This window comes from Mirounga leonina, unplaced genomic scaffold (genome assembly GCF_011800145.1).
Source record: "Mirounga leonina isolate KUSES-001 unplaced genomic scaffold, KU_Mleo_1.0 Mir_125, whole genome shotgun sequence".
Classification (NCBI taxonomy): domain Eukaryota; kingdom Metazoa; phylum Chordata; class Mammalia; order Carnivora; family Phocidae; genus Mirounga; species Mirounga leonina.
Genome location: NW_023270305.1, coordinates 11,519,095 through 11,545,889, shown reverse-complemented (window position 1 = coordinate 11,545,889; position 26,795 = coordinate 11,519,095). Strand labels below are relative to the sequence as shown.

Here is a 26,795-nt window from a genome sequence, read left to right as displayed (position 1 = left end):
TTATTATGTTAATCAGCACACATTACATCATTAGGTTTTGATGTAGTGTTCCATGATTCATTGTTTGTATATAACACCCAGTGGTCCATGCAGTACATCCCCTCTTTAATACCCATCACCAAGCTAACCCATCCCCCCACCTCCCTCCCCTCAGTTTGTTTCTCAGAGTCCATCGTCTCTCATGGTTCGCCTCCTCCTCCAATTTCCCACCCTTCATTTTTCCCTTCCTGCTATCTTCTTCTTTTTTAATATATGTATTATTTGTTTCAGGGGTACAGGTCTGTGATTCAACAGTCTTACACAATTTACAGCGCTCACCATAGCACATACCCTCCCCAATGTCCATCACCCAGCCACCCCATCCCCCCATCCCCTACCACTCCAGCAACCCTCAGTGTGTCCTGAGATTAAGAATTCCTCGTATCAGTGAGGTCATATGATACCTGTCTTTCTCTGATTGACTTATTTCACTCAGCATAATACCCTCTAGTTCCATCCACGTCATTGCAAATGGCAAGATTTCATTCCTTTTGATGGCTGCATAATATTCCACACACACTGTACACACACTGTTTTGCACCAGTTTGCTATATATATATATACACACACACACACACACTCACCACATCTTCTTTATCCATTCATCTGTCGATGGACATCTTGGCTCTTTCCACAGTTTGGCTATTGTGGACATTGCTGCTATAAACATCGGGGTGCACGTACCCCTTCGGATTGCTACCTTTGTATCTTTGGGGTAAATACCCAGTAGTGCAATTGCTGGATCGTATGGCAGCTCTATTTTCAACTTCTTGAGGAACCTCCATACTGTTTTCCAATAATGCAGTTTTATAAGGTCTCTGTTATAAATATGTACACAGTGTGAGTAGAGCACAGAGGAGAAGACAGTATCTAGAAATGAATAAGAGTAGGAAGGGCATTCCTTCCAGGCTGAGAGAAGTAGTGTACAAAATTATAAAAAGAAAGTGAATGTGGCTGGAGAATAGAGTGGAAGAGTGGTGGGAAATGAATCTACTCCCCTAATCACCAAGTCTCCATTTACTGAGCATCCATGTATGACATATTCTGTCACGGATAAATTGTGGTAAGTGCTGGAAATGTACAGCTCTGGCCTGGAAGATGCCTAAAGCCTACGTAGTAGAGAGTCCTGCAGATAAATAAATGTCTTACGAAGTTCCCTATCTTCTTTTGATCCTGTGTAAGGACTTCAGAGTTACTTTTCTACACTTAGAAAAACTAGGGAGCCATTAGATGGTTTTGAGACAGAGAGTGATACAATTTGATTTGCATTTAAGAGTATAGTATTGCAGGCAGGATCAGTTTTGGGGTAGAGGTCATGGGAGTGCAGAGATGGAGGTTAGAAGACCAATTAAAATTTAGTTGCAGTGGCAGCGGAGATTGAACTAGTGGAGGACTTGAACATAGAGGGCTTAGTGAAGGATCTATTAGATGTGACTGACAGAAATCTAGAATGACTCCTCAGTTTGTGGTCTGAGTGGTTAAGGAATATGAGAAAGAAATCAGTGGAGGAACAGGTTTATGGGCAGTATGCTGTATTTAATTTTGGACGTGTTAGTATGAGTTAACTTTTGGTTCACCCAGATAAAAGATACTACAGAGTAGTAGTTGTACATATGGTTCTGGAGATGGGGAGACATTTGGGCAAGAAACATGGTTGGAGTTATCGGTGTGTAGAAAAGAAAGAGAAAAGAGAGAAGCCTAGGAGGAATCCTCTCCTAGGAAATTTAGGTCCCAGTTCTCAATTTAGGTCCAGTCTTACTGTTGGAACTTAGGGTACCTTTGTTAAATGTATTGCCCCTCCTGGGATTGTGTACATTTTTTTCTTTGTAAACCAGTTTTATTGAGGTATAAGTTACAGAGTACATTGTTTTTAAAACTACCTATATCTTTTAAAATCTACTTACCCTTCAAGGAATATTAAATGCTACATTCATGAAAGTTTTTTTTGGATGTCCTTAAGTTATAAATAATCCCTTCATCTTGGAATCATAGCACTATGTAACTTTTCTGAGACACTTTTTACCTACCTCTCCACCACCCGCCCCCTTGCCCTGAAGTAGTTACTTGTTTACATATCCTTATCTCTTGTTTTCGACTCTAAGGTGATTGGGAACAGGATCTGTACAGGTATCTGTATGGAGCATGTTCTTAAATAAATGTGGCTAGTGAGTAAATTTCATCCATTGTTCTCTTGTTAGGTACTAACTGAAGGAGTTTCAGATTAGATAGAAATTATAAAATGGAGACATGATAACATAATGCAGATATGAGCCAGTAAATACATGAAATTTCTTTTTTATGAAATAATTTAGGATGAAAAATCATCCCATAAAAAATTAGTTTTTCTTAAAATGTTAATCTTTCTTAATAATTTTATTGAAAAAAAACCCAGCTAATATCCCTCTGTTTGCCATAATACAAAAGATACACTGATAATAGTTACTACTTTCATAGAAGTAGTGATTCTTTTTTAAAATTTTATTTAAATTCAATTAATTAACATATGGTATATTATTAGTTTCAGAGGTAGAGTTTAGTGATTCATCAGTTGCATGTAACACCCAGTGCTCATTATATCAAGTGCCCTCATTAATGCTGATCACACAGTTACCCCATCCCCCCGCCCACCTCCCCTTTAACAACCTCAGTTTGTTTCCTATAGTTAAGAGTTTCTTATGGTTTGTCTCCTTCTCTGATTTAATTTTATTTTATTTTTCCCTCCCTTCCCCCACATTCCTCTGTTTTGTCTCTTAAAGTTCACATATGAGTGAAGTAATATGATAATTGTCTTTCTTTGATTGACTTACTTTGCTTAGCATAATACCCTCTAGTTCCATCCATAGTGGAATGTTAAGATTTCTTTTCTTTTCTTTTTGGTGGCTGAGTAATATTCTACCATTCATATATATGTATAATATATATATCTATATATCTATATCTATATATATATCACATCTTCTTTATCCATTCATCTGTTGATGGACATCTGGGCTTTTTCCAAAGTTTGGCTATTGTGGACATTGTTGCTATAAGCATTGGGATGCAGGTGCCCCTTCAAATCACTGTTTGTATCCTTTGGATAAATATCTAGTAGTGCAGTTGCTGGGTTGTAGAGTAGTTCTATTTTTAACTTTTTGAGGAACCTCCATACTGTTTTCCAGAGTGGCTGCACCAGCTTGCCATTCCCACCAACAGTGTAAGAGGGTTTCCTTTCTCCGCATCCTTGCCCACATCTGTTGTTTCCTGACTTGTTAATTTTAGCCATTCTGACTGGTGTGAGGTGGTATCTCATTGTGGTTTTGATTTGTATTTCTCTGATGCCAAGTGATGTTGAGCATTTTTTCTTGTGTCTGTTGGCCCATTGTATGTCTTCATTGGAGAAATGGCTGTTCATGTCTTCTGCCCATTTCTTGACAGGATTATTTGTATTTTGGGTGTTAAGAAAAGTAGTGATGCTGTTAATTTTATAGATGCTCATCAATTTGTCCCAATAATCATTACTTTTTACTAAAGGCAAATATGGGTGGTCATACTTTTATTTTATAGATGTTAAGGGGGTTGGGGCTCAGAGATTATGTACTTTGTGTGCAAACCCACAAATGTTATATGGCACAACTGAGTGGATTGAGTTCTGTCCTCAAAGCCAGTGTGTGTGTTTTTTTGCTGTGCTTATGTTACTTTCATATTACATGGATTTTGAGAATCTTAAGATCATAAAGTAAGACAAAAGAAGTGGTAAATATGTAACTTACATTTTAAAACAAGGATTTTAAGTCTTATTTCCATGAGAGAGTCTGAACAAGAACATGCAAAATTGTATACATGTGTAATTTTTCATTTTCACCACATGCTTGTAAGGTTCTAAGATTACCCCCCTACCTCTCAAAAAAGATGAAGTTTGAAGACATGACATCTGTTCTAGTTTTAATGTTCTATAAGCTTATGATTCTTTGCTGTGTATAAACATAGACACAATTCTAAGCTAAGAATGATTAAAAATACTTATAATGATGGCACATGAAAAATACTCTTTCTCATCAAATGCAGATACTCTTCAGAATAAATTCCTTATCCTTCAGACCAATGGGAATTTTTTTTTTTTTTTAAAGATTTTATTTATTTATTTGACAGAAAGAGCACAAGCAGGGGGAGCGGCAGGCAGAGGGAGAAGCAGGCCTCCCGCCAAGCAGGGAGCCTGATGTGGGCCTCGATCCCAGGACCCTGAGATCATGACCTGAGCCAAGGGCAGATGATTAACCAGCTGAGCCAACCAGGTGCCCACCAATGGGAAATTTTTATGGAATTCATTCATGCTTTCATTCATTCATTTCCCATTTAATTGGGAATGGAATATGGGCAGGAGGCATATATTTAAAAAGAAAGACCATTGAGGTATTTTAGAGTGATTATGTGTCAGATACATGGCTTTATATTTAACCTCACCTCTTTCTTAGCTTTTTTCAAGCTGAGGTAGAAAGCCAGTGGCAGAAAATTGTGGTGTCACATGCACCACATATTATCACCTGAAAGTACAGCTACTTCTAAGGATGTTTATTGTAGGTTTTTATGTGTAGTAGCTAAAATTTGGAGCAACTTAAAACTTCTAACAGTAGAGCAATAATTTTGAAAAATTAAGGTACATCCTACTTTGGATATTTACACAGCATTATGGTTTGGTTCTCAAAGGATATTTGAAAGTTATCAGGAGACTTCTGGTTTTGGCTATGGTGGAATAAAAGGAACTGAATTTCTCTCCTGCCTGAAACAATGAAAAAAAAAAAAAACTGAACAAAATGTATGAAAAAACAATTTTGAAGACATTGGATACCAGGAAATGAAGGATAGTGTTCCCCAAAAGATGAGAACTGTAGTTGCCTGGAGAGTTTCCAGACTGTGGTACAGGAAGGAAGCGCCCAGGCAGAGCCTGGAAGTCTACCTGAATTACAGAGACAGAGCTGGGAACGTAAGGAAGTCAAAGTAGGTAGAGTTCTCAGGGCAGAAAGAAAGCTGCACAGAGAGAGCACTCTGGAGATCTGCAGAGGATCCTCCTCCAGTTTTGAGCTGAACACTGATTGGTGTATACATGTGAGGAAACTGAGACCAGAGAAAGGAAATACCCCTTGGAGCTCACAGAGGGCTAGCAATAGTGCGGCAAATAGAGCTAATGAACCAACAAGGAGATAAAATGGGATCATAAATAGTACACATCCAAAAGAAGTAAGAAAGAAAAGAAGGGAACAAAGAACATATGGGACAAGTGAAAAATAAATAGCAGCCTTACTAATAATCACATAAGTCACAGTGAAAGTAAATGGTCTATTTTGGTGTAGTCTCAGTAGCTTAACTTTGCTTTTGTTTCCCTTGCCTGAGGAGACTTATCTAGAAAGATGTTGCTAAGGCTGATGTCAGGGAAATTACTGTGTTCCAGGAATTTTATGCTTTCAGGTCTCACACTTAAGTCTTTAATGCATTTTGAGTTTATTTTTGTGTGTGATCTAAGAAAGTGCTCCAGTTCCATTCTTGTGCATGTGGCTGTCCAGTTTTCCCAACACCATTTGTTGAAGAGACTGTCTTTTCTCCATGTATATTGTTGTGTCTTTTGTCATAGATGAATTGCCCATATAAGCGTGGGTTTATTTCTGGGCTTTCTGTTATGTTCTCTTGATCTGTGTGCCTGTTTTTGAACCAGTACCTTACTGTTTCGATTCTTAGAGCTTTGTAGTACATCTTGAAATTTGGAATTGGGTACCTCCAGTTTTGTTTCCTTTCTCAAAAATTGCTTTGGCTACTTGGGGTCTTTTGTGATTCCATATACATTTTAGTATTATTTGTTCTAGTTTTGTGAAAAATGCTGTTATTTTGATAGGAATTGCATTGAATCTGCAGATTGCTTTGAGTAGTGTGTACATTTTAACAATATTAATTCTTCCAATCCATGAACATGTAGTATCTTTCCCTCTGTTTGTGTCACTTTCAGTTTCTTTCACCAGTGTTTTATATTTTCCAGAGTACAGGTCTTTCACTTCTTTGGTTAAGTTTATTCCTCTGTATTTTATTCTAGTTTATTTCTAGGTATTTTATTATTTTTGGTGTGATCAAATGTATACTTTAAATATGTACCGTTTAATTATCTCTTCTATACCATAATAGGTCTTTTTTTTTTTTTTTTTAAGACTTAGGGAAGTATAGAATGTTAAATAATAAAGTCAGATTATACAGTTGTTGTGGTTTTTTGGTCATAGATTCTTGAGACCTATATTCATTTATCTCCATATCTTCATGATACCTCCTTTTGGATATTTATTTTTTACACGTATCAAAATAAACATGATTTCTGACTTTTCTCTCTTTCCCTCTCTATTTATTCTCTAGTTTTTTGCATCTTTGTAAGTATTACTTCCATTTTCCCATTTTTCATGCAGGAAGCTGGAGAATTATCCTTGATAGTCTGTAATCTTCTCCTTTTCACCATCACCACCCTCACCCTCACCCCCACCCCCACCCTTGTTCAATTTGCTCTCCTCTCTCACAAAAGTGGAGACCTCTCTTGTTCACTACCATGTAGCTATCACCTGGCTCAGGTCCTGGTACAGTTGCCAATATTTATTGAATGAATGTTTAGAGAAAATGTATTGGAAGGAAATATACCAGTGTTGCCTTTTGAGTGCTGCATGTTTTTGTAAGATTTCTACAATGAACTATTATGGCTTCCTAATAAGAAAAGTTATGAATAAAATGTCTGTCTATACATTTGCCTTTACTAGGGTTGAAAAAGCAGATGTTATTTTGAGACTTGGGGTTTTAGTTCTTGATACTTTGTAAAATAAGTGACCTTGATATATTTACTTTTATTTTATTTTTTTTAAAGATTTTATTTATTTGTTTTAGAGAGAAAGAATGTGGGGGGCAGAGGGAGAGGGACAAGCAGACTCCCTGCTGAGTGCGAGCCTGACATGGGGACGAAATTAAAAGTTGGATGTTTACCTGATTGAGCCACCCACGCGCTCCTTTACTTGACATTTAATATTTCAGAGTTGCATAGCTCTCGGGAGTACTTTTTATGTTGTGTTGTTCATGAATGAGAGCTTCTGAATTAGTGTAAAGCAGAGACTTAGTGCACGTGTCAGGTATAGTTTACCTAGACTGGTGTGTGTATTTCTTTCCTGGATTTACCGACAATTTATATACTATCTTGCAGTCTTTAGCTTAGAGTGTCTTGCTGTATTTTTTTTGTTTCTGTTATAGTTATTTTATTTTATTTTATTTATTTATTTATTTATTTTAGATTTTATTTATTTATTTGAGAGAGAGACTGAGAGAGAGCATGAGAGGGGGGAGGGTCGGGAGGGTCAGAGGGAGAAGCAGACTCCCTGCCGAGCAGGGAGCCCGATATGGGACTCGATCCAGGGACTCCAGGATCATGACCTGAGCCGAAGGCAGTTGCTTAACCAACTGAGCCACCCAGGCGCCCCTGTTATAGTTTTTTAGTAGGTCACTGTTACTTAGGATATATTATATTCTTCACAGTTTTGACCAGTTTTCACTTATGGAGAAAATTATGTAAGATTTTCTGATTCTCAGTATTCATCTATGGCAACTCTGGTGCTGGGCATATGGTGAATGTCCTCTGAATCTCTTAAAATTTTTATTGAAAATCATACATTTTTGTTTTTTTTAAAACAGAAAATAAAGCTTTGTATCTTTGAGATAATGAGTTGTTAAATAGACTTAGTGCAATTGACCCTGAACAACACGGGTTTGAACTACCTAGGTCCACTTATACGTGGATTTTTTTTTTCAGTAAATGCAGTACAGTACCTTAAATATAATTTCTCTTATGATTTTCTTAACATTTTCATTTCTCAACCTGTATTGTAAGAATACATTATATGATACATTTAACATACAAAATATGTGTTAATGGACTATTTATGTTATCTGTAAGACTTCTGGTCAGCATTAGGCTATTACTAGTAAATTTTGGGGGGCAGTCAAATATGGGTTTTTGACTGTGTGGGGAATTGGCACCCCTAACCCCATGTGTTGTGCAAGGGTCACCTGTACTTTGAAGTTCTAAAAAATACAGGTCTCAGAGTATTATCAAGATGACTAAGTGGCTTATTATATTTATTTTTTACTCATCATTTAAATGAGCTTGTTTCTCACCTGGAAATGCTTTTTACAATTTTATTTAAATGTTTGTATTCTTTTCTTTCTCTTTTTAAGATGCCCTTTGTTAATGTTATTTCATTTATCTATATAGTAAAGTATACCAACTTTTTAAAAAAACACTTATTTCCAACTTTTTTAACAGATAAAATAATTAGGCACAGGGCTTGTACCCTGAAGGACACTGCACATGCCATCATCGCAGCGGAATTGGATCCAGAATTTAATAAACTCTGTGAAGAAATTAAGGAAGCAAGAATAAAAAGAGGTAAGTTATAGAAATGAATTTGCTCCTGAAGACCAAGAATCACTGAGTGTTACTAAATGACATTTCTTCAGGGTTGCTGGCATTATGAAAATAATCTACTTTGAGGCACAGACTTTATATATTTTTGATACTAATGTGTCATGTAAATTCTCAAAGATGTTTTAAAATTTTACTTTCTGTGAGTTTTAGTAAGTGCAGCAATACAAATTACAGAAAGTTCTTTTCAGTGAAATTTTTTTTTTTTTGCAGGAGTGTATCTGTTAAATATTGATTCTTAAAGGGTTTATAAGCTTTCATATCTGTAGAGGATTTACTTTTTAAAAGTTTTTAGGAATACTGTTTTTGTTTTCCCTATTGACATTTATGTGTAGTTTTATAAATATAAAATTAATAGAATTAGCAAATGTGGTTTGTTCATTGAGTGTATAAGCCTGTCCTTGAAGAACTGACTTAGTAAGAGACAGAGAGAATTGTAAAACAAATCAAGTACAGTTGAAGTGTATGAGTTGGTTGAAACATGTTTAAGGCACAGAGGAGAGACCTCCTTGTAGGGATCCCAGCATTTTGCCTAGAGTTTAGGGAATGAATATAGGAGTGTTGTCTCTAGTGGAACAGAAGAAGGGAGGCAGTGACAGAGGAGGAAGAGGTATTTGTAAGCACAGCAGATAATAGCATGTGTAAAGGCACAGAGATATGAAATAAAATGGTATATTTGAAGAACGACAAACTGGTATTTCCGAAGCTGTACGGAATGGTGGGAAATAGAGCTCAAGAGGTGAGCTGAGTCCAGGACATTGAAATCAAGAAGCTTTTTTTCGATTTCCTTAGGTCCTCCCTGGTCACCTAATCTAATATAGGCTCTGGTCACCATAGCATGGCATTTTGTCTTTTTTTGGGGGGGCCTCCCTTCCTTATTTGGAATGTAAGTGTTGTGAATGGCTTATTCATAGCTCTACTGCAGGCCCTAGAACTCTGTCCTATAAATATTTGAACTGATCAATGCCAATGCTAAGGAGCTTAAGACTTTATCCTGTAGGTCAGTGTTTTTCAAAGTGTGTGTGCCTAATACCCAGCTTATTAGACTGAGTGAATTAGATTCTTTGAGAGTAGTAAGGCTGAGAAATCTTCACTTTAACAAACTATTCAAGTGTGTTTTTTTGTACACTAAAGTTTGAGAACCATTGCCATAGTCAATATGAGGTCATTGAAATATTTTAAGCTGTGGAACGAATTGGTAAATTGCTTTGGCAGCAGGAAATAGCAAGGTCTCAATGTGTCAGGATAGGAGGATGAGAGACCAGTCAAAAAACTGTCGGAGCCAGTTTGGAAAACAGTTTGGCAGTTTCTAAAAAATTAAGCATAACATTTACCATATGACCCGTGATTCTACTCCTGGAAACAGCCCAAGAGAAATGAAAACATATGCCCGTATAAAAGACTGTTCATAACAACTAAAAACTGGAAACAATGCAAATGTCCATCAACTGGTGAATGTGTAAGCAAAATGGTATATCATACAATGGCATATGCTCAGCCATAAAAAGGAACAAATTACTGATACATGGTACAACATAGATGAACTTCAAGAACACTATCCTGAGTGAAAGAATTTAGTCACAAAAGACCACCTGTTGTGTGATTCCATTTATATGAAACATTCACAAAAGACAAATCTATGGAGACAAAAAGTAGATTCGTGGTGGCCTGGGTTAGTTACCTAAAATTGGGCTGCTGTGGTGATTGCATAGCTCTGTAACTTCACTAAAAATCATTTAATTGTATGCTTAAAATGAGTGATTTTTTTGTTATGTAAGTTGTACCTCATTAAAGCTTTTGGGGGAAAATGCTGTTGGGAGTTGTGCAGAGTTTTAATTAATATGAAGTGGGAATAGATACAGAATCATTGTAAATTGGGGCAGGGTTGGAGGCCATTGTGAAGGAAAGGAAGAGTCAAAATTGGCTGCCCATATTACTGATTTAATGACTTAGTAGATGCTAATCCTACCAGTAGAGATAGGGAGGGAATATCCTGTAGAGATAGGGATGAACAGGTTTTTTGGTGGGGAAAGATAAACTAGTTAGCTTTAATTTGACCCATCTTTACGATACCCAGTTGGAGATACCAAATAGGCAGTTGGATATGTGGGTCAGAAGCTTAAGAGATGCTTGGGCTAAACATGGATTTGGGAATTATTATGTAATGGTGATAGAAGCTGAAGGCTTGAATGATACTTTATGGTAGAAGGTATAGATCAGAGTGAGAAGAAAAGGGATTCCAGAGACAACCCTGAGAAACATCAATATTTAACAACTACATAGAAGAAACAAGTCTAGTGAAGGAAATTGAGATGGAGTGGTTACTCTTAGGAAGATCAATGTAGGAAAACCAAACTTACTGCAGTGTGGTGTGACAGGCAGCTAATACCAGACGAAAACAGTTCATGTGAATGGGGTTTAATGACCCAACAAACACTTATAAATTCTAAGATGGCAGAAATAATAACTTTTAGACAAAATATTTTCATTGTCTTACAGTCATAAGAATATGTGACTTTGCAAATTAAACCGAGTAAACGTAAGGTTCCTTGCTGGGTTATTTATTTTTTTATTTTTTATGATTTTATATCAGTTTCTTTCCCATCTTAAAACAAAAGATACAGTTTTCATCTGAATTACAAACTGTCCAGGTGTAATTAATGACTAAAACTTAGTTCTGTATTTCAGACTTTTTTTTTTTACCGTGTTGGTTTATGTAGCTGGGAATATTTAAATAGGTGTTGCTTATCTTCTGCCTGCAGGCTTATTGGTAACAGCAGAACAAATAAATCCTCATGGCACTGGAGCTCGGAAGACCGAAACTAGAGTTGAAGAGGCATTTCGGCACAAACAAAGAAATCCATTGGATGTCTGGCACAACTCTGCAAATAAATGTGCATGTGAGTGTTTGAGACCATGTTATCCAGTAGTGGGAATGGCTGGGAAGTATGCAGATTTGTTAGGAGTTGGGGGCACAGACCAGGTGCTGCTGTGTTCCCACAGGTCGTCTCATCTTCTCTCTGTTCAGAGGTGAAGAGCTTGTGCAGTAGGATGTGGAATCAGAAGTATACTTCGCTAATCATATTTGCTCTTTTCTATCTACATTCACTACTTGCTGCTATTCATTGAACTAGGCTTGAATATTTTTAGTTTTAAACTTTGGTTTTTTTTTTTTAAGATTTTATTTATTTATTTGACAGAGAGATAGAGAATACAAGTAGGCAGAGAGGCAGGCAGAGGGAGAGGGAGAAGCGGGCTCTCTGCTGAGCAGGGAGCCCGATGTGGGACTTGATCCCAGGACCCTGGGATCATGACCTGAGCTGAAGGCAGCCGCTTAACTGACTGAGCCACCCAGGCGCCCTAAACTTTGGTTTTTGGATAGAGATGTAGAGCCAACACTTTTCATCTACCCCTGCCTCCAATCCTAATTCCTTGCTGTATAATACATAGGCTGTTCTCTTTATGTGGAAAGGAGCAACTTTGACTTAAGAGAGTGGCCAATGTGGCAATAGGACTTTGATTTTTCTGAGAGAATATCTTGTGCTCAGTTTGAAGAATCTGTACAGCCTTTTTAATCTAGTTTTGTTTAAGTGAGATGTTTTTAGAAAGGGAAAATTCGTTGTTCTAGGTTTTCTTCACTTGTCCTCATTCATGCTAATTTAGAAGATTTCTGAAAGACAAATGTTAATGAACACAGCATTTTCTTAATACAGTCCATATGTTTCGCTGAAGATAGCCACCCTTGGAAGATATATGCTGTTCTGGTATAAAGGTGGTCATACTGTTGAAACTGTCAGTAAACCTGGCCATAATATGTTCTTTCACCAGTGGCGTTGAATTTGAATGAATTAATCAGACTCTTTTTTTTTTTTTTTTTAGCTCTTCTCTTTGTAATATTTGGCATATCCATATGTGAGAAAATTTGAAGGACTTAGTGGCACATTTGGTTCCATGAAATTGATTAAAGCTATTTGGTGTAGTTGTATCTTGGATCATGACCTGGATTATATAATGTAGCACTCTAATTTAAACCTTGAAATCCTGTATAGGGCGCCTGGGTGGCTCAGTTGGTTAAGCGACTGCCTTCAGCTCAGGTCATGGTCCTGGGATCGAGTCCCGCATCGGGGTCCCTGCTCTGCGGGGAGCCTGCTTCTCCCTCTCCCACTCCCCCTGCTTGTGTTCCCTCTCTCGCTGTGTCTCTCTCTGTCAAATAGATAAATAAAATCTTAAAAAAAAAAAAAAATCCTGTATATTCTCTGCACCTGATACAGATATTTACTAAAACCCATTGAAAATTGCCTTTAAGCATTTTAAGTTCTTTTAAATGTTATTTTAATCTACAAATGTGAGTTTTGTTTTCTCTTACCAGTAGATGGCATATGTGACTCATCATTTGTCTGTTTCACATTAATTTACTTGAATTATAAATCTAAATATCCCTAAGAGAGAGTTGCTTTCCTAATGTCTTAGTTTTGGAAACAGGCTTCTCAGAGAGGCTATAAAAATTGACTCTAAAGATTGTGCCCCCATGGGCGCCTGGGTGGCTCAGTTGGTTAGACGACTGCCTTCGGCTCAGGTCATGATCCTGGAGTCCCGGGATCGAGTCCCACATCAGGCTCCCTGCTCAGCGGGGAGTCTGCTTCTCCCTCTGACCCTCCTCCCTCTCATGCTCTCTGTCTCTCATTGTCTCTCTCGCAAATAAATAAAATCTTAAAAAAAAAAAATTAAAAAAAAAAAAAAAAGATTGTGCCCCCATATTGGTTTTTCACACAAAGTGCCCCTGTAAAAGGAAGTAGTATGTGAAAGATTAGTTCCATAAATGGATACTACTACCACATGCCAGGTGCCGTAGAGATAACAGCAGTGCTTAAAACAAAAATCCCCATTCTTCTGGAGCTTATATGATTAATTTCTCTTATTTTACCAAAAATCATACTCACCATTAGAAATAATTACATAAGGAGGAGAAAAATATCTCTAGTTTGACCTTCTCCCAAATGAGAATATTTTCTTTGTTCTTAGCTGGGATGAAAGTGTTAGAAATAAACTTGCTTCAGTAGGCCTTCTAAGCCTTTGCTTAGTGCCTACAGATCAAATAATTGAGCTGGCTCTTGACTGAACAGAGTTTAGCTGCTTCTTGCTCTAGAGTTAGATGGCTTAGTGAGGGAAGAAGAGGGGAACTGTTTGTGCTTTGGTTGCATGGCTGGAGAATAAGCGAGGTCAGAATGTCTGGAGTGACTTGTCAGTAAAAACCTAGTAGCTCCACCTTTTAGAGAAAGAGCAGGCTGAATTTTTTTTCACTTTTAATGTGGACTGGATTAGTTTTTCATACAGTTTTTTTTTTTGTTTCAAGATTTTATTTTTTGACAGAGACAGCGAGAGAGGGAACACAAGCAGGGAGAGTGGGAGAGGGAGAAGCAGGCCTCCTGCTGAGCAGGGCGCCTGATGCGGGGCTTGATCCCAGGACCCTGGGATCATGACCTGAGCTGAAGGCAGACACTTAACCGACTGAGCCACCCAGGTGGCCCTAGTTTTTCATATAGTTAATAGAGTACTTAAAAATGCCCATCACTTTAGCTTATGTACAGCTTTTAACAGTAAACTAATAACAGAAATTTCTTCTCCAATTACCCTGTAAGTGTAAATTGTGAAAATAGAAATTAGTAGGGGAAAAAGGAATGGAGAGATGATTAGAATGATATGGTTTTGAAGGCAAAATATATTTTGAACCAAGTGACAAAATAATTTGAATTTGGGAAATGATTTCAGAAACCTTTAGTAGATTTATTATTAGATAAGAAAGAAAAGTAATATAACAGCATTTGTCCATTTCCTGTGAATACTTTGGTGTCTTTACAGAGAACTCAGTAAGGATTAAAGTTGAAAGGATGAAAAGTTTGTAAACACATATACGGGGAATTAAAGATTCCTGGGCCCATTGTCTGGGATTACTCATAAAACTCATGATGGTTTCTGGCATCTAGAGATGAATATAGTCTTTACAACTTCTGTAGGTCTTCCTTTTTACGTTACTGACAAAATACTTATTTTCAACGTTTGTTAATGTTGCTGCCTTGATAGCAGAGGGCTTAACTTTTTCCACGTTTTCTTTCTTTTCCTTCCTTTTCTCTTTCTTTCCTTCCTTCCTTCCTCCCTCCCTCCCTCCCTTCCTTCTTCCTTCCTTCCTTCTTTCCTTCTTCCTTCCTTCCTTTTTTAATATTTTGTTTATTTATTTGAGGGAGAGTGGAGGGAAGAGCAGAGGGAGAGGGACAAGCAGACCCCATGCTGAGCATAGAGCCCGACATGGGGCTCGATCTCAGGACCCTGAGATCATAACCTGAGCCGAAATCAAGAGTCAGATGCTTAACCGACTGAGCCACCCAGGCACCCCCCCCGCTTTTTTTTTTTTTTTTTTACATATTTTCAAGTAACAACTATGTAACCAATTGATCCTGCTTGGTGAACCATTTATAGTAGAGGAGGCTAACAGTTGTCTAACCAGATTGTCTCTATAAACTTCATAGGGTTTCTGTCCACTACCGTACTTTCTGTGGGTGATTCCTTCTTTTGGAAGGAGAGGCAGTGGATAGTTTTTTTTTTTTTTTAAGATTTTATTTATTTGACAGAGAGAGACACAGTGAGAGAGGGAACACAAGCAGGGGGAGTGGGAGAGGGAGAAGCAGGCCTCCCGCTGAGCAGGGAGCCCGATGCGGGGCGCGATCCCAGGACCCTGGGATCATGACCTGAGCCAAGGGCAGATGCTTAACGACTGAGCCACCCAAGCACTCTGGATAGTTCTTTGTGGGACACCTGTAACTGTTCTGTCTGATATACTGGATCGTGTGTTCATTTTCTTTCATGGTTTAGGAGCTTTGGGGTGATTTTGCTGGCAAAGCACTCATTTTCCTGGTGGAAATCTGGGTCTGTGGCCCCCCATTTTATAGGTAGCCTGGTAATGTGGTTGGTCATTCTCTAAATGTATGTATTATATGCTTGGCCCCTGGATGTTAGGAATTAGGAACAGCTGTAAAGTAGAATGTAGGATAGTAGAAAAAAATTAATGCTGGGTAAACTCATACTCAACTTTTTAAAAAATGTCATTCTTCAGAGTTTGTTTCTGACTTCATATTCATTCTACTGGTAGGTTGTGAGGGTTAGTCAGCATGGATGTCAAGAGCTAAGTCGTTCTTGGGTGTTACACTGGTATGGATGTACTTTCTTTTGGGTCTTGATATAGTGAACATTTGTAAAACAAGTGTTGCACTCCAAGTTCTATATACCTGTTTTCCTTCTCTCTAAAATAGTTCGAGTTCGGAGAAAATCAAGGCGGCGATCACAGTGGGGTAAAGGAATTATTAAGAAAAGGAAAGTCAATAATTTAAAAAAAGATGAAGAGGACACTAAATTTGCAGACTACGAGAACCATACAGAGGACAGGAAGTTGCTAGAGAATGGAGAGTTTGAGGTAAGCACTGACTGCCATGAAGAAAATGGCGAAGAGACTGGAGACCTCTCTATGACCAATGACGAATCATCGTGTGACATCATGGACATGGACCAGGGGCAGAGGCTTAACAGTGGAGCGGGCACAAAGGAGAACTTTGCATCCACTGAAGAGGAAAGTTCCAATGAGTCTCTGCTTGTCAACAGCAGCGGTTCTCTCAACCCAGAACAGACATCTAGGAAAGAGCCTTTCCTTAAAGGAAGCTGTCTAAATGGTGAGGCCTCCACTGACAGTTTTGAAGGAATACCAGTTCTGGAGTGTCAGAATGGCAAAGCTGAAGTAGTTTCTTTCTGTGGTAGTGGAGACAAAGGTAGTTCTGAACAAAAGATTGTCCCGGAGGACCAGTCAAAAGAAAAACCAGAAACTTCAAATGAACATCATGGAGATGATCCTGAGAAACTAGAGGCCCTGGAGTGTAGCAGTAATGAGAAGTTAGAACCCAGCCCTGAAGTGGAGGTTAAAGATGCAGAACTGGATAAAGAAGGTAGAGCGAATATTTTTTTAAAAATCTGAAATTTTAAATTCCAGAGTTAACTAATGGCATATTTTGTTTGGTCCCCAGTAGCACTAGTTGATAAGCAGTTATACCCTTCTGAGAATCTGTTAAAGTTTTCATCTTTTTCCCTAGGAAAGTGTACATACACATGCCTAGTAAATTTTTGGTGGAAGTTTTGGAGGGTTATGGACTAGAATGCATTACTTTCCTGGCTGCTTACTCTTTTGCCTCCCACCTGATTATTATCCCTATCCTAATGGATTTATGGTTAAAGGTTGAGTAAACCCACAGGTGTTAAGAAGATGGAATTCTAGTAAGAATGATTGGGGTGGGGTAGGCTGGGCTGAGAAGACTTGGATACTAGAGCAGTGTGGTATCCTACGCTTATGTACACTCACGTTAAATTCAATTTAACAATGGAATGGTTCATTATAATCCTGTTCATTATAATCATGTGACTTTGAGCTGGTAACTTATGCTCTTCAACCTTGTTTTTCTATTTTGTAAATTAAACTTCAGAGTGGTGTCACTGTGGGGATTAAATAAGTCATGTATATTAATTGCCTGTTCTCGTACCTGGCACATACTGAGATATATTCATTCCAGGCATTCACTGTTAGTTGAATCTAAGGGATGTTGAGTCTAACAGGCTCCATTGCTTTGTAAAGCCAGTGGTATAGGAAGCAGTAGAACCTGTGCTGTCAGATTTACCTTGTTCTTGCGGACTCCGAGCACTCTGCTAGCTCCCACCTTCCTATGGCTGTGTGATTCTTTTAAGCAGCAGCCGAATAGGGGGCCTGAGAGTTTCTAGCCCTGCTTTGTTTATCATTCTTTAGCCCATAGTGGGATGGGGTGAGTTAGAGATCTACCCTTTGAATATACATTTTCATCCTGAACAGGTATTCTTATAACTAAGCTATTTTGAAATTCTGTTATGTTCTCTCAATGGTGTGGAGTATATATTGCTTTAGCCTGGGATTCGGGCTATGTGGGAAGGTTTTTTGCTGACAGTTTTTGAACCCTCTAGCAGAATTAGAAAGTAGGAAGATATTATTCAGTCTTAGAATTCTCTTAATGGATAAAGAGAGATGTGTGTGTACTGGTCTTTTTAAAAAAGATTTTATTTATTTGGCAAAGAGAGAGAGAACGCACAAGCAGGGGGAACGGGAGAGGGAGAAGCAGGCTCCCCACTGAACAGGGAACCTGATGCCAGAACCCTGGGATCATGACCTGAGCCGAAGGCAGATGCTTAACGGACTGAGCCACCTAGGTGCCCCATGTTCTTAAATGCTATCTGTTGAGAATTTTTCTTTCTCCTCAATATTTAATAATAGAAGGTAGTTTTAAGGGCAGTATTTATTCTGGTATTTATTTATATTTATCATACAGACAGAATTTTAAACATGTGTTAAAGCTAGGGTTAAGTAATGACTGGGACAGAGTGGGGAGAAAGGAAGAGATCTTCCTGATAAGGCGCTTTGGGTATGAGGTGAGTAATGTTCTTTCACTATGAGATTTTAGTATGCTTGCAGAAAAGGTTTAAATTAATATTATGTTCAATTGGTTATCTAAAAACTTTAAAGATACTTGTAGTATAAAAGCTTTATCTGAAGTTTTCACTTGTAACTGTCAGGGCAGTGTTACCTATCTAGTTCAAGTTCTCAGGCTCCTGGATGTCCGTGGATTTGGTAATGAGCATCCGTAAAGTCTCAACAAAACTCTTAGCATATATTAATTGAACTGTAAATAAAGGCTTTCATTCTAGAGGCTATCTGAAATATAAAATTTCTGCTACATGGAGGTATATGTTTCCCAAAGCAATATTTTGGTTCTTTTACTATTTATCTGTATAGCAAGCATTGATTGGAGAAAATTGTTTAAAGACATGGGAATAAGAGAACTAACGCAGGAGGGAGGAGGAAGGTTCTCCTTAGTGTTTGTGACATGGGACAGGTCCTCTATAAAGTTCTGAAACAGGGGTGCCTAGGTGGCTCAGTTGATTAAGCATCTGCCTTCAGCTCAGGTCATGATCTCAAGGTCCTGGGATTGAGTCTCACATCAGGCACCCTGCCTCTTCCTCTGCCCTGCCGCTCCCCCTGCTTGTGCACATGCTCTCTCTCTCTGACAAATAAAATCTTTAAAAATAATAAAGTTCAAACAGTTTGAGTTTGTCTTTGTGTTCCTTCTCCCTTGGCTTCTTCTTAGAGTATGCCTACCTAGGGCATCATAGGACTTATGGCCTATCTGCCCTGTCTATCCCTTAGAATGCCTGGTGCTGTCAAATTATGCTCAGCCGCCTCAAAATTTCTGTTTGTTTTTTTTTTCCAGTGTAGCTGGTCTCAGTATGATGTTGAGAAGAAAATAATTAGATTATAGTAATTCACTCTGAGGTAGGAAAGATCACTAGCCCTATTACACTTTAAATGGGCTTAATATTCTTTTTTTTTTTTTTTTTAAGATTTTTTATTTATTTGACAGAGAGAGACACAGCAAGAGAGGGAACATAAGCAGGGGGGGTGGGAGAGGGAGAAGCAGGCTTCTGGCGGAGCAAGGAGCCCGATGCGGGGCTCGATCCTAGGACCCTGGGATCATGACCTGAGCCGAAGGCAGATGCTTAACGACTGAGCCACCCAGGCGCCCCTAAATGGGCTTATATTTTTAAGGAAAAAAAAAATGTTAGAAACCAGATTAATTTCTAATAGAAATCTGGGCAGTGTAAAAGAGAAAAATAAATTTCAGTTAATTTTGAGGAATATATATATTTTTTTTACTTGCAAGGGAAATATATAGACAGGTTGGCCTCACTTGGTGTGAGTATCTGCTTTTCTAGGTTGCTTCCCCTCTTCCAATTCTGAAGCCTCTAAATTTTAAAATGATGGCTATCATAAAGAAAGTGAAGACTGTTTATAGGTTAGTGCTTAGAGGTGATGATTGCTTTTCTCTTCCTTTAAGTGGACGTGTTTATTGATGATTTTCTGGCATAACTTGGCTTTCATAGTTATGGTTTAATTTCCTTCAATTTGGGTACTTACTTAAAAAAAATTATCATTTAAAGAATATACGCTTATTCCAAAAAGTTTTTGTGGTGGGTAGAAGAATTTATAGTTGTTTAAGCTTGATTTTTCTTAACTTTTACTTGCTGCAGTGCATTTTTTTTTTTCAATTGTAGGTGCTTCTAAAGTAAAGAAATACCGTAAGTTAATTTTAGAGCAGGCAAAAACAACAAGCCTGGAACTGGTTCCAGAAGAGCCCTCTGAGCCTTTGCCACCCCTTATAGTTGATCACGAGAGATTGAAGGTAAGCTTCGCTATTCCCAGTCAGTCTTACATGAATGGAAAGAGATTTGAGTATGTTTGCAGGCAGTTGAATAAAAGTCGTTATGATAATCTCTTACTTTAACCTAGGAATATATGTGCTTTAGGGCTTCTAGTAAAAAAAGAGTCTTGTGTGTTTTGAGGGGCTTAGAGAATGGTCTGGGTAATAAACTAAGCCTTAGGATCTTCTAAATGTGTCATTGTTACACCATAGCCGATGGTGTCTATTGCTTAGCCATTTGAATATAACTGTTTCAGTGTGAAAATGAAAGCAAACTTCATTTTATTCTCTTCTGATTTTTCTTAGAAATTGCTTGATTTGTTGGTAGATAAAAGCAACAATCTGGCAGTTGATCAACTTGAGAGATTATATTCTCTTCTTAGTCAGTGCATCTATCGTCATCGTAAAGATTATGACAAATCACAACTTGTAGAGGTAAGTGCTTAGAATAAACAAATATGTGCTTTAACTTGTTCCAAAGAAAAAAAGAGGAAAACATTTTTTTTTAGTCTGTATCTTTCACCAAGTAACTGAAGAATGTTTTGAAGATTTAAGATTAGAAGACTCATTAAGAGTTATAGTTTGAAGAATAAATCCTTTCTGTATCATTTTATCTCAGGACAGAGGTAATCTGAGATTCTTTGTTTATCAAAACAGAATTTTGTGGTTTTTGGGTTGGCAAATACCTAGAATAGCGTGTCACAATTCTCTTGTCCCTTGCTTATTACTGACAGATCACTGAGCATATCACTTGGGCCTATGTGGGGATGGCCTCACAGTCCTTACCACTGCCACCTAGGCAGCCACTGCTGATTAAAGGAGTGGGCCTGGGCAGTGAGACCTGTTTGCCACCCCATTAATGATTAGAAGAGAACTTAAAAGTCATCTTATTCATCAGATCTAATCTTATGAGATGGCCACATGAAGGAGTGGTTGTGCTTTTGCTTAGACACTTTAGAGGTGCACCGTTCCCTTTCTTTTTTTAAAGATCTTATTTATTTGAGAGAGAGAGTGAGTGAGTGTGTGAGTGGGTGGAGGGGCAGAGGGAGAGGGGGAGGGAGAGAATCTCAAGTAGACTCCGAGGCTAGCACAGAGCCCGACAAAGGGTTTGATCTCACAACCCTGAGATCATGACTTGAGCCGAAACCAAGAGTTGGACGCTTAACTGACTGAGCCACCCAGGTGACCTAACTGTTCCTTTTCTATTTTTTTTTTTTTTAAGATTTTATTTATTTATTTGTTAGAGAGGGAACACAGCAGGGGGAGTGGGAGAGGGAGAAGCAGGCTTCCCGCTTGAGCAGGGAGCCCGATGCGGGGCTCGATCCCAGGACTCTGGGATCATGATCTGAGCCAAAGGCAGACGCTTAACAATTGAGCCACCCAGGTGCCCGAACTGTTCCCTTTCTAGACAACTCTGGGCCGTAGTGAGTTCTTCCTTATAAATATGAACTTATACCTGTTCATATAATTTACATCATTAAGCCACACTTCCGCTTTTTGAGGTCATCTGAGCAAACATAGACCCACTAAATGGCTAAGTGACTTAGACTCCCTGTTCATTTGCCAGTTAGTTTATCTAGTGGTCTGATTATTAAATACTTATTGAATGCCTATAGTTCCAGATACTGTGCTAGATGTTTGGGCTGCAAAAAATGAATGAGAACAAAGTACCTGCTCTCAAGGAGCATTTCTAGTATATTAAAGATTTATATGTAGAGGATGTAATTGTTTTTCCATGTTCAATAATACTGGACTTGAATCAAAGGGAGAGAGCATTTAAAAGTTATTTTCTAATCACATTTTTATGAGTTACATTTTTATGAATCTACACTGTCATTATACAGTATATAGAAATAATAAGAAAGCACAAATGAGAAAATAAAAACATCATCCACATCCCACCATCTAGAGGAAACTAGTCAGTGTTAATCTTATGGGATATCTTCTATCTTTTAAAATGTCTAGATGATGGGGCGTCTGGGTGGCTCAGTCGGTTAAGAGTCTGCCTTCGGCTCAGGTCATGATACCAGGGTCCTGGAATCAAGACCTGCGTCGGGCTCCTTGCTCGGCGGGGAGCCTGCTTCTCCCTCTCTCCCCTGCTCGTGCTCTTGTCTTTCGCTATGTCTCTCTCTCAAATAAAGTCTTTAGAAAAAATGTCTAGATGAGCATAACATGTGTATGAGTATGTGAATACATATTAAAAATTGGGATCATATTCTGTATTCTGTTTTATAATCTGACTTTTTTCCTTATTCAGTAATAATACGAAACATTTAGCAAGAGTGATTTTCATTGATCTAATATGAGAACTTACTGATCAGACGATAATCTGGCCTATTGTATAGAGATGTAGCATATAATTTCAGGTGTTTAAAGGGGGAAAGGAAAACCAAATGTCTTAGATGTTTTGGACACTTGGCCATCTGAATGAAATGTGTAGGGTAGAGTTCTTTATTTTTAAATTCCAAAACTTGTTTATTCACATGGGTTGCCGTTTGATTAACTTGAATGGATTGAATACTCTTTAGCAGTGAAACATTTTTCAGTAGGGGACTTGGAACCCTGTAATCTAGGGGCCTTTTTTAGGGAGGGAAGGGATCTATAGCAGAGTCATCAGTGAGTGGCATTTCTTGTGATGATGGCAGCGACTCTTTCTGGCTTTTTTCTCCCCATCCCTCCTTTTTGTTTTCAGCTCTGATAAGAGTGAATAGCTATGGGAACAGTGCCTTCTACTTTTGGTACAAGTTTTACTATACTGAAGACGTTCATTTTGCTTTGAGAGAATATGAGTAAAGGAAGGGCTCAGGCTCTGGAATGAGGCTACCTGTACTCAAATTCTGACTTTGTTGTTTATTAGCTGACAAATTATTTATATATATAAATTTCTTAGTACAATATCAGGCATATTAAGTACTCACTGAATGTTACTAGCATCATCTTCAATAGCCTAAATATCAAATAGGAGGCATTTGGAAGTGTCTAGGGCGGATAGTCTTATGGAGTAGCTATAGTATTATAATCAGAAAATACTTAAAGCTTAACCTGTATCTAAAATTCTTTCTCTAAAAAGTTAATTAAGTGAATTTTCCCATAATACTTTTGTCTTTTCTTTAATAGATAACATGCACTTTTTTTTCCCCTTGTAGGAGATGGAAAGAACAGTTCATATGTTTGAGACATTCCTATGAACTTTTCAAGATGAGTGGTTTATCCTCTCCAATCTGCTCCTGACAGAGCAGTCTTCTGAGCCATTCAATTTCAAATTGCACCAATTATGTGCAGAGCCTTGGTGTAAAGTGCTCTCTCACTCATTCTTTCTCTCTGTTGAATTTGGTGCTATTGTCTCAGGTACCTGAAACCAACCAGCCTACAAGAACCAAACAGAACTTCAGAAACACGTTGTATTTTCCACAAATAAAAAATACAACCCCACAGATTGGAGATTTTGGTGCTACAGAAACTGCTCTCACTTCTGCTCCTCTTTTCGTGCACTCTCTTTTGGAGACTTCTCTCTTAGGGAGCAGACCAGCAAACACGAGGAAACTGGATGGGGCAGTTCTAACTGTGTTGAATTGTTTAAACAGTGGGCAACCTGTTTTGTTTGTGTTTTGTTTTGTTTTTCTCCTTTCTACTCCTTTAAGCATATTTGTTTTTATTTTTTCCTCTGGGTAATGGACTGAAACCTGTTTTAGAGTTGGCTATGGTATATTCTGGTGGGAAACTGAAGAAACTGGATGAAATTAGATTAGGCTCTTTAGAACTGCCTTTAATGTGCCTTTTAATTCATTTGAGAAAGATAAGGCTAAACAAAAGAATGGGCTTGTTTGTAGCAAATGAATTAGAATGTCTGTTTGGTCAGAACCTTGAAAATAAGTTTTGGTACTCTGTGTCATTAAGAGGCAACCAGTGTTTGGTATAAAATGCCTATCTTGTTTTCAGAACTCAATCAAGACAGTCATTAAGCCACACGATATACTAAAATGGTAAGTTTTCCTGTATGGTCTGTTTCTGTTTAAGAAACACATAATAAAACAACAACAACAAATAATACACAGTCCACCAAAAAACTTACACACTTTACAGTATTGCTGACAATGATGACCAGAAATTAGATAGATGGGGACATTCTTTTCCTCTCTCAGTGGCAATTTATAATATTATGTTATTAATGTTTGAGTTCCCAGAGAAGAATGATTTCATGTATAGTGAATTGTTACTGTTTTGTTTTAAAGCCAGGACTTGCCAATGGACAGAAAAGAGGAATTGTCAGAAGCTCCATAAAATTCATTTTCTTTCTGCATAGTTGCAGGTGAGCTTTGGTATGGTCCTTGAATAACAGTATTAATGTTTAAATCCCTTACCGTAAGCTTACCTTCACAACTATTCATTTTGATTGGAACCCATTTTGGATCTTGTTGAGTGATTTCTGTGAATTGTACTTACCTAAAATTAATTATGGGTTACTAGTTTTACAAAAACTTTCTACAAATTTGGAGACACAGTCTAGGCAGTTGCAAAGAGGCAAAGGGAGTGCAGTGACATTTTTTTATCAGATGATTTTTAAACAAAAAAAGTAGAAAATTTTGACAAGTTGGCTTGATACCTTCATTCATTATAGCCGTTAGCTGCAGGTGTGTCTTTCCAATATATGCAACACATGTAGTTTGGGTTTTAATTAGAGCAAATGGTCTTGGACTACTGCAGAGATACTGAGCTACCTCAGCTTTTTGTATTTTAGTTACCAGTAGTGTTTACAGGGTCCTGTAATCACTTTGCCACCGTTTACATGCTGAAGCTAAGGTACTTGTCTCCTTGTCTCTGGCTGTTTGTAGTGTGCCCAATGCCCGCGCAGAGCGCACACTTTAGCCGTAGGCTACTGCAGTAATCTTAAGTGCTTCTTTGCATTTACATTAACATTTTGCGCCTTCTAATTATAGCTTAATTTTTTTAAAATGCCACTTTTTTCTTTATACCTAGTCTATGAAGTTTTCGTAATACTCAGTCATATAATTCAAGATGCTACCCATGTAGACACACTGTATTTTTAAGGTGGGCAAGTGCGATTAACGATGAACCATTTTAAAGGGGAGGTTATTTGAAACCTCTAATTTGATTATTGGGAGGATTTTCATGCTTTCTTTAGTATTTATTACCATCATACCAGTTCAAACTATTTTACTGTCTAATACATTAGCATTTTGTATTTTGATGGAAATTGTTACAGAATTTAAAGATTTGATGAAATAAGATGTAGCAGATTTTTTGTAGCAAGTTTCTGCTAAAAGGGTTTTTTGCAAGTCTCAGGTTCTTGCTGCACTATTTTTTTTTAAATATTTATTCCAGTTACTCTAATTCAAAAGCATTCTGTTCAAGTAACAGCAGCACTTGTGAAAGGAAAAAAAACGCACATGTTCTTAGTAGGTCACTAAATTTGTACAAGTTAATTAAGATTTGAGCCATCAGTGGGTTTGACAAGGGAAATTTATTTATGTTCAGCATTAAAATGCTTCCAAAAGATCAAGTTTTTTATTTTAACCTTGATATAGATGGAGAAATAGGAGGCAACCTCAGTATGATAGGAACTGCCACTTTGAACAGTTTAGGTCTTAAAGAGAAAGCCAATCTAATGCCAAGGGGAGCACAATTAGCTGAAATTGTATCAACTTCTTCGCTCCCCTTTCCCGCCCCCCCCAAACCACATACCAGTTTTGCTTACTTTACAGATATCTGGTGGTTCTATAGTTTAAAGCAGTTTGTGAAATTATCCAAGTGGACTCAATTTTGTTTACCTTTCTGTAAGTTCTTAATTTTTGCTGTATAGCATTGGCAAAAATATGTACAAATTGACCTCTGTTCTTATTTCCTATTGTGAGCATTATAAATGATAGCTCCTGTGTAAAACTTTGCTCTCCGATGAGTAAAATATGTATCACAGCACAGCCCAACAATAGTTAATGCTCAGCTGTGGGGACCATGGGAGCTTTTTGAAGATAATGGAACCGCACTAGGGTTGAAACTGATGGCTGTGGAGTTAATTGTGTTTTTGAGCTTGAATCTCACCTGTGATTAATTTTTTTTGTTTTATGTCCTTTCATGACTTGATTTTTCTCATATGCCAATGTATTTGTAGGTTTACTGGATTTTATTTTTAGGGAGTGGGGTGGTAATATCTTCCCATTTTTTGATTAAGTTGGTTCAGCTATGGTGCTATTCAGTAGGTATCTTCAGTGTCAGGTCCCGTAGCTGAATGCCATTGTTACTATAATTATAATTTGTAATCATATTGTAAGCTTGAATTTGGACTTGTACCTGCATCTTTGTATTTTGTACATTCAGTTATTTAGATTTTGGGAGTCCTTTTTGGTTTCAGTCATGTATGTCTACTTTGTAGATTAAGTAGACTTCATCAGCTATGGTCTGTTTTGGGTTTATAGTTTAATTTAGAATTGTGTTAAATTGATGTTTTGCATTTGACTTCATTTTACATTAGTTTGAAGTAAATTATTTAATTTTTGAATTCTGGAATTTTGAACATTTACTGTAATTTGTAATATAACTGCTGTGAAATACTTGAATAAAGATGACAAGAAAAACCTGTCTTTCTTTAGCCTGATGATGATTGCTGTTGGCTGCAAATGCAGCATACTGTTGTAGCTGAACTCATCTGCCGTGCGGTTCGGGCATGTTGATGTTTACTTATTTAGCTGTGTTCGAGGGACGAGGCCAGCATAGGGTCCCCCTACTGCTCTGCCCTCTTAACTCCTCTGGTTGGCATGTTGATGTTTATTAAGCACCCACCAAAATCTCATTATAGTGTTCTTTTAGATTTTAGTAGCCCTCAGTATTTTTTAGCTAAAAGTTTTTCTGTTGAAGTGTGGTTTTAATTTCAGTTGAAGATTGTCTAAAATGTGTTCTATAGAAGCAAATAGATTACTTCTGAAATTTGTTTTTCTATTTGGAAGACCGCT

General features: G+C 37.7%; 1 protein-coding gene across 3 annotated transcripts in view; it reads left to right on the top strand.

The window, feature by feature from the left end:
- The window catches only part of ATAD2B (ATPase family AAA domain containing 2B), a 160,539-nt gene extending 134,119 nt beyond the window's left edge, over positions 1 to 26,420 (top strand). For all 3 annotated transcript variants that reach the window (XM_035000670.1, XM_035000669.1, XM_035000668.1), the window contains exons 23-28: positions 8,354 to 8,476; positions 11,275 to 11,412; positions 15,817 to 16,500; positions 19,682 to 19,809; positions 20,134 to 20,262; positions 22,974 to 26,420. In XM_035000670.1, the coding sequence (XP_034856561.1) occupies positions 8,354 to 8,476; positions 11,275 to 11,412; positions 15,817 to 16,500; positions 19,682 to 19,809; positions 20,134 to 20,262; positions 22,974 to 23,015 (1,244 nt within the window). In that variant the 3' untranslated portion in view covers positions 23,016 to 26,420. The remainder of the gene's footprint in view (positions 1 to 8,353; positions 8,477 to 11,274; positions 11,413 to 15,816; positions 16,501 to 19,681; positions 19,810 to 20,133; positions 20,263 to 22,973) is intronic.
- The last annotated feature ends 375 nt before the right edge of the window (positions 26,421 to 26,795 follow it).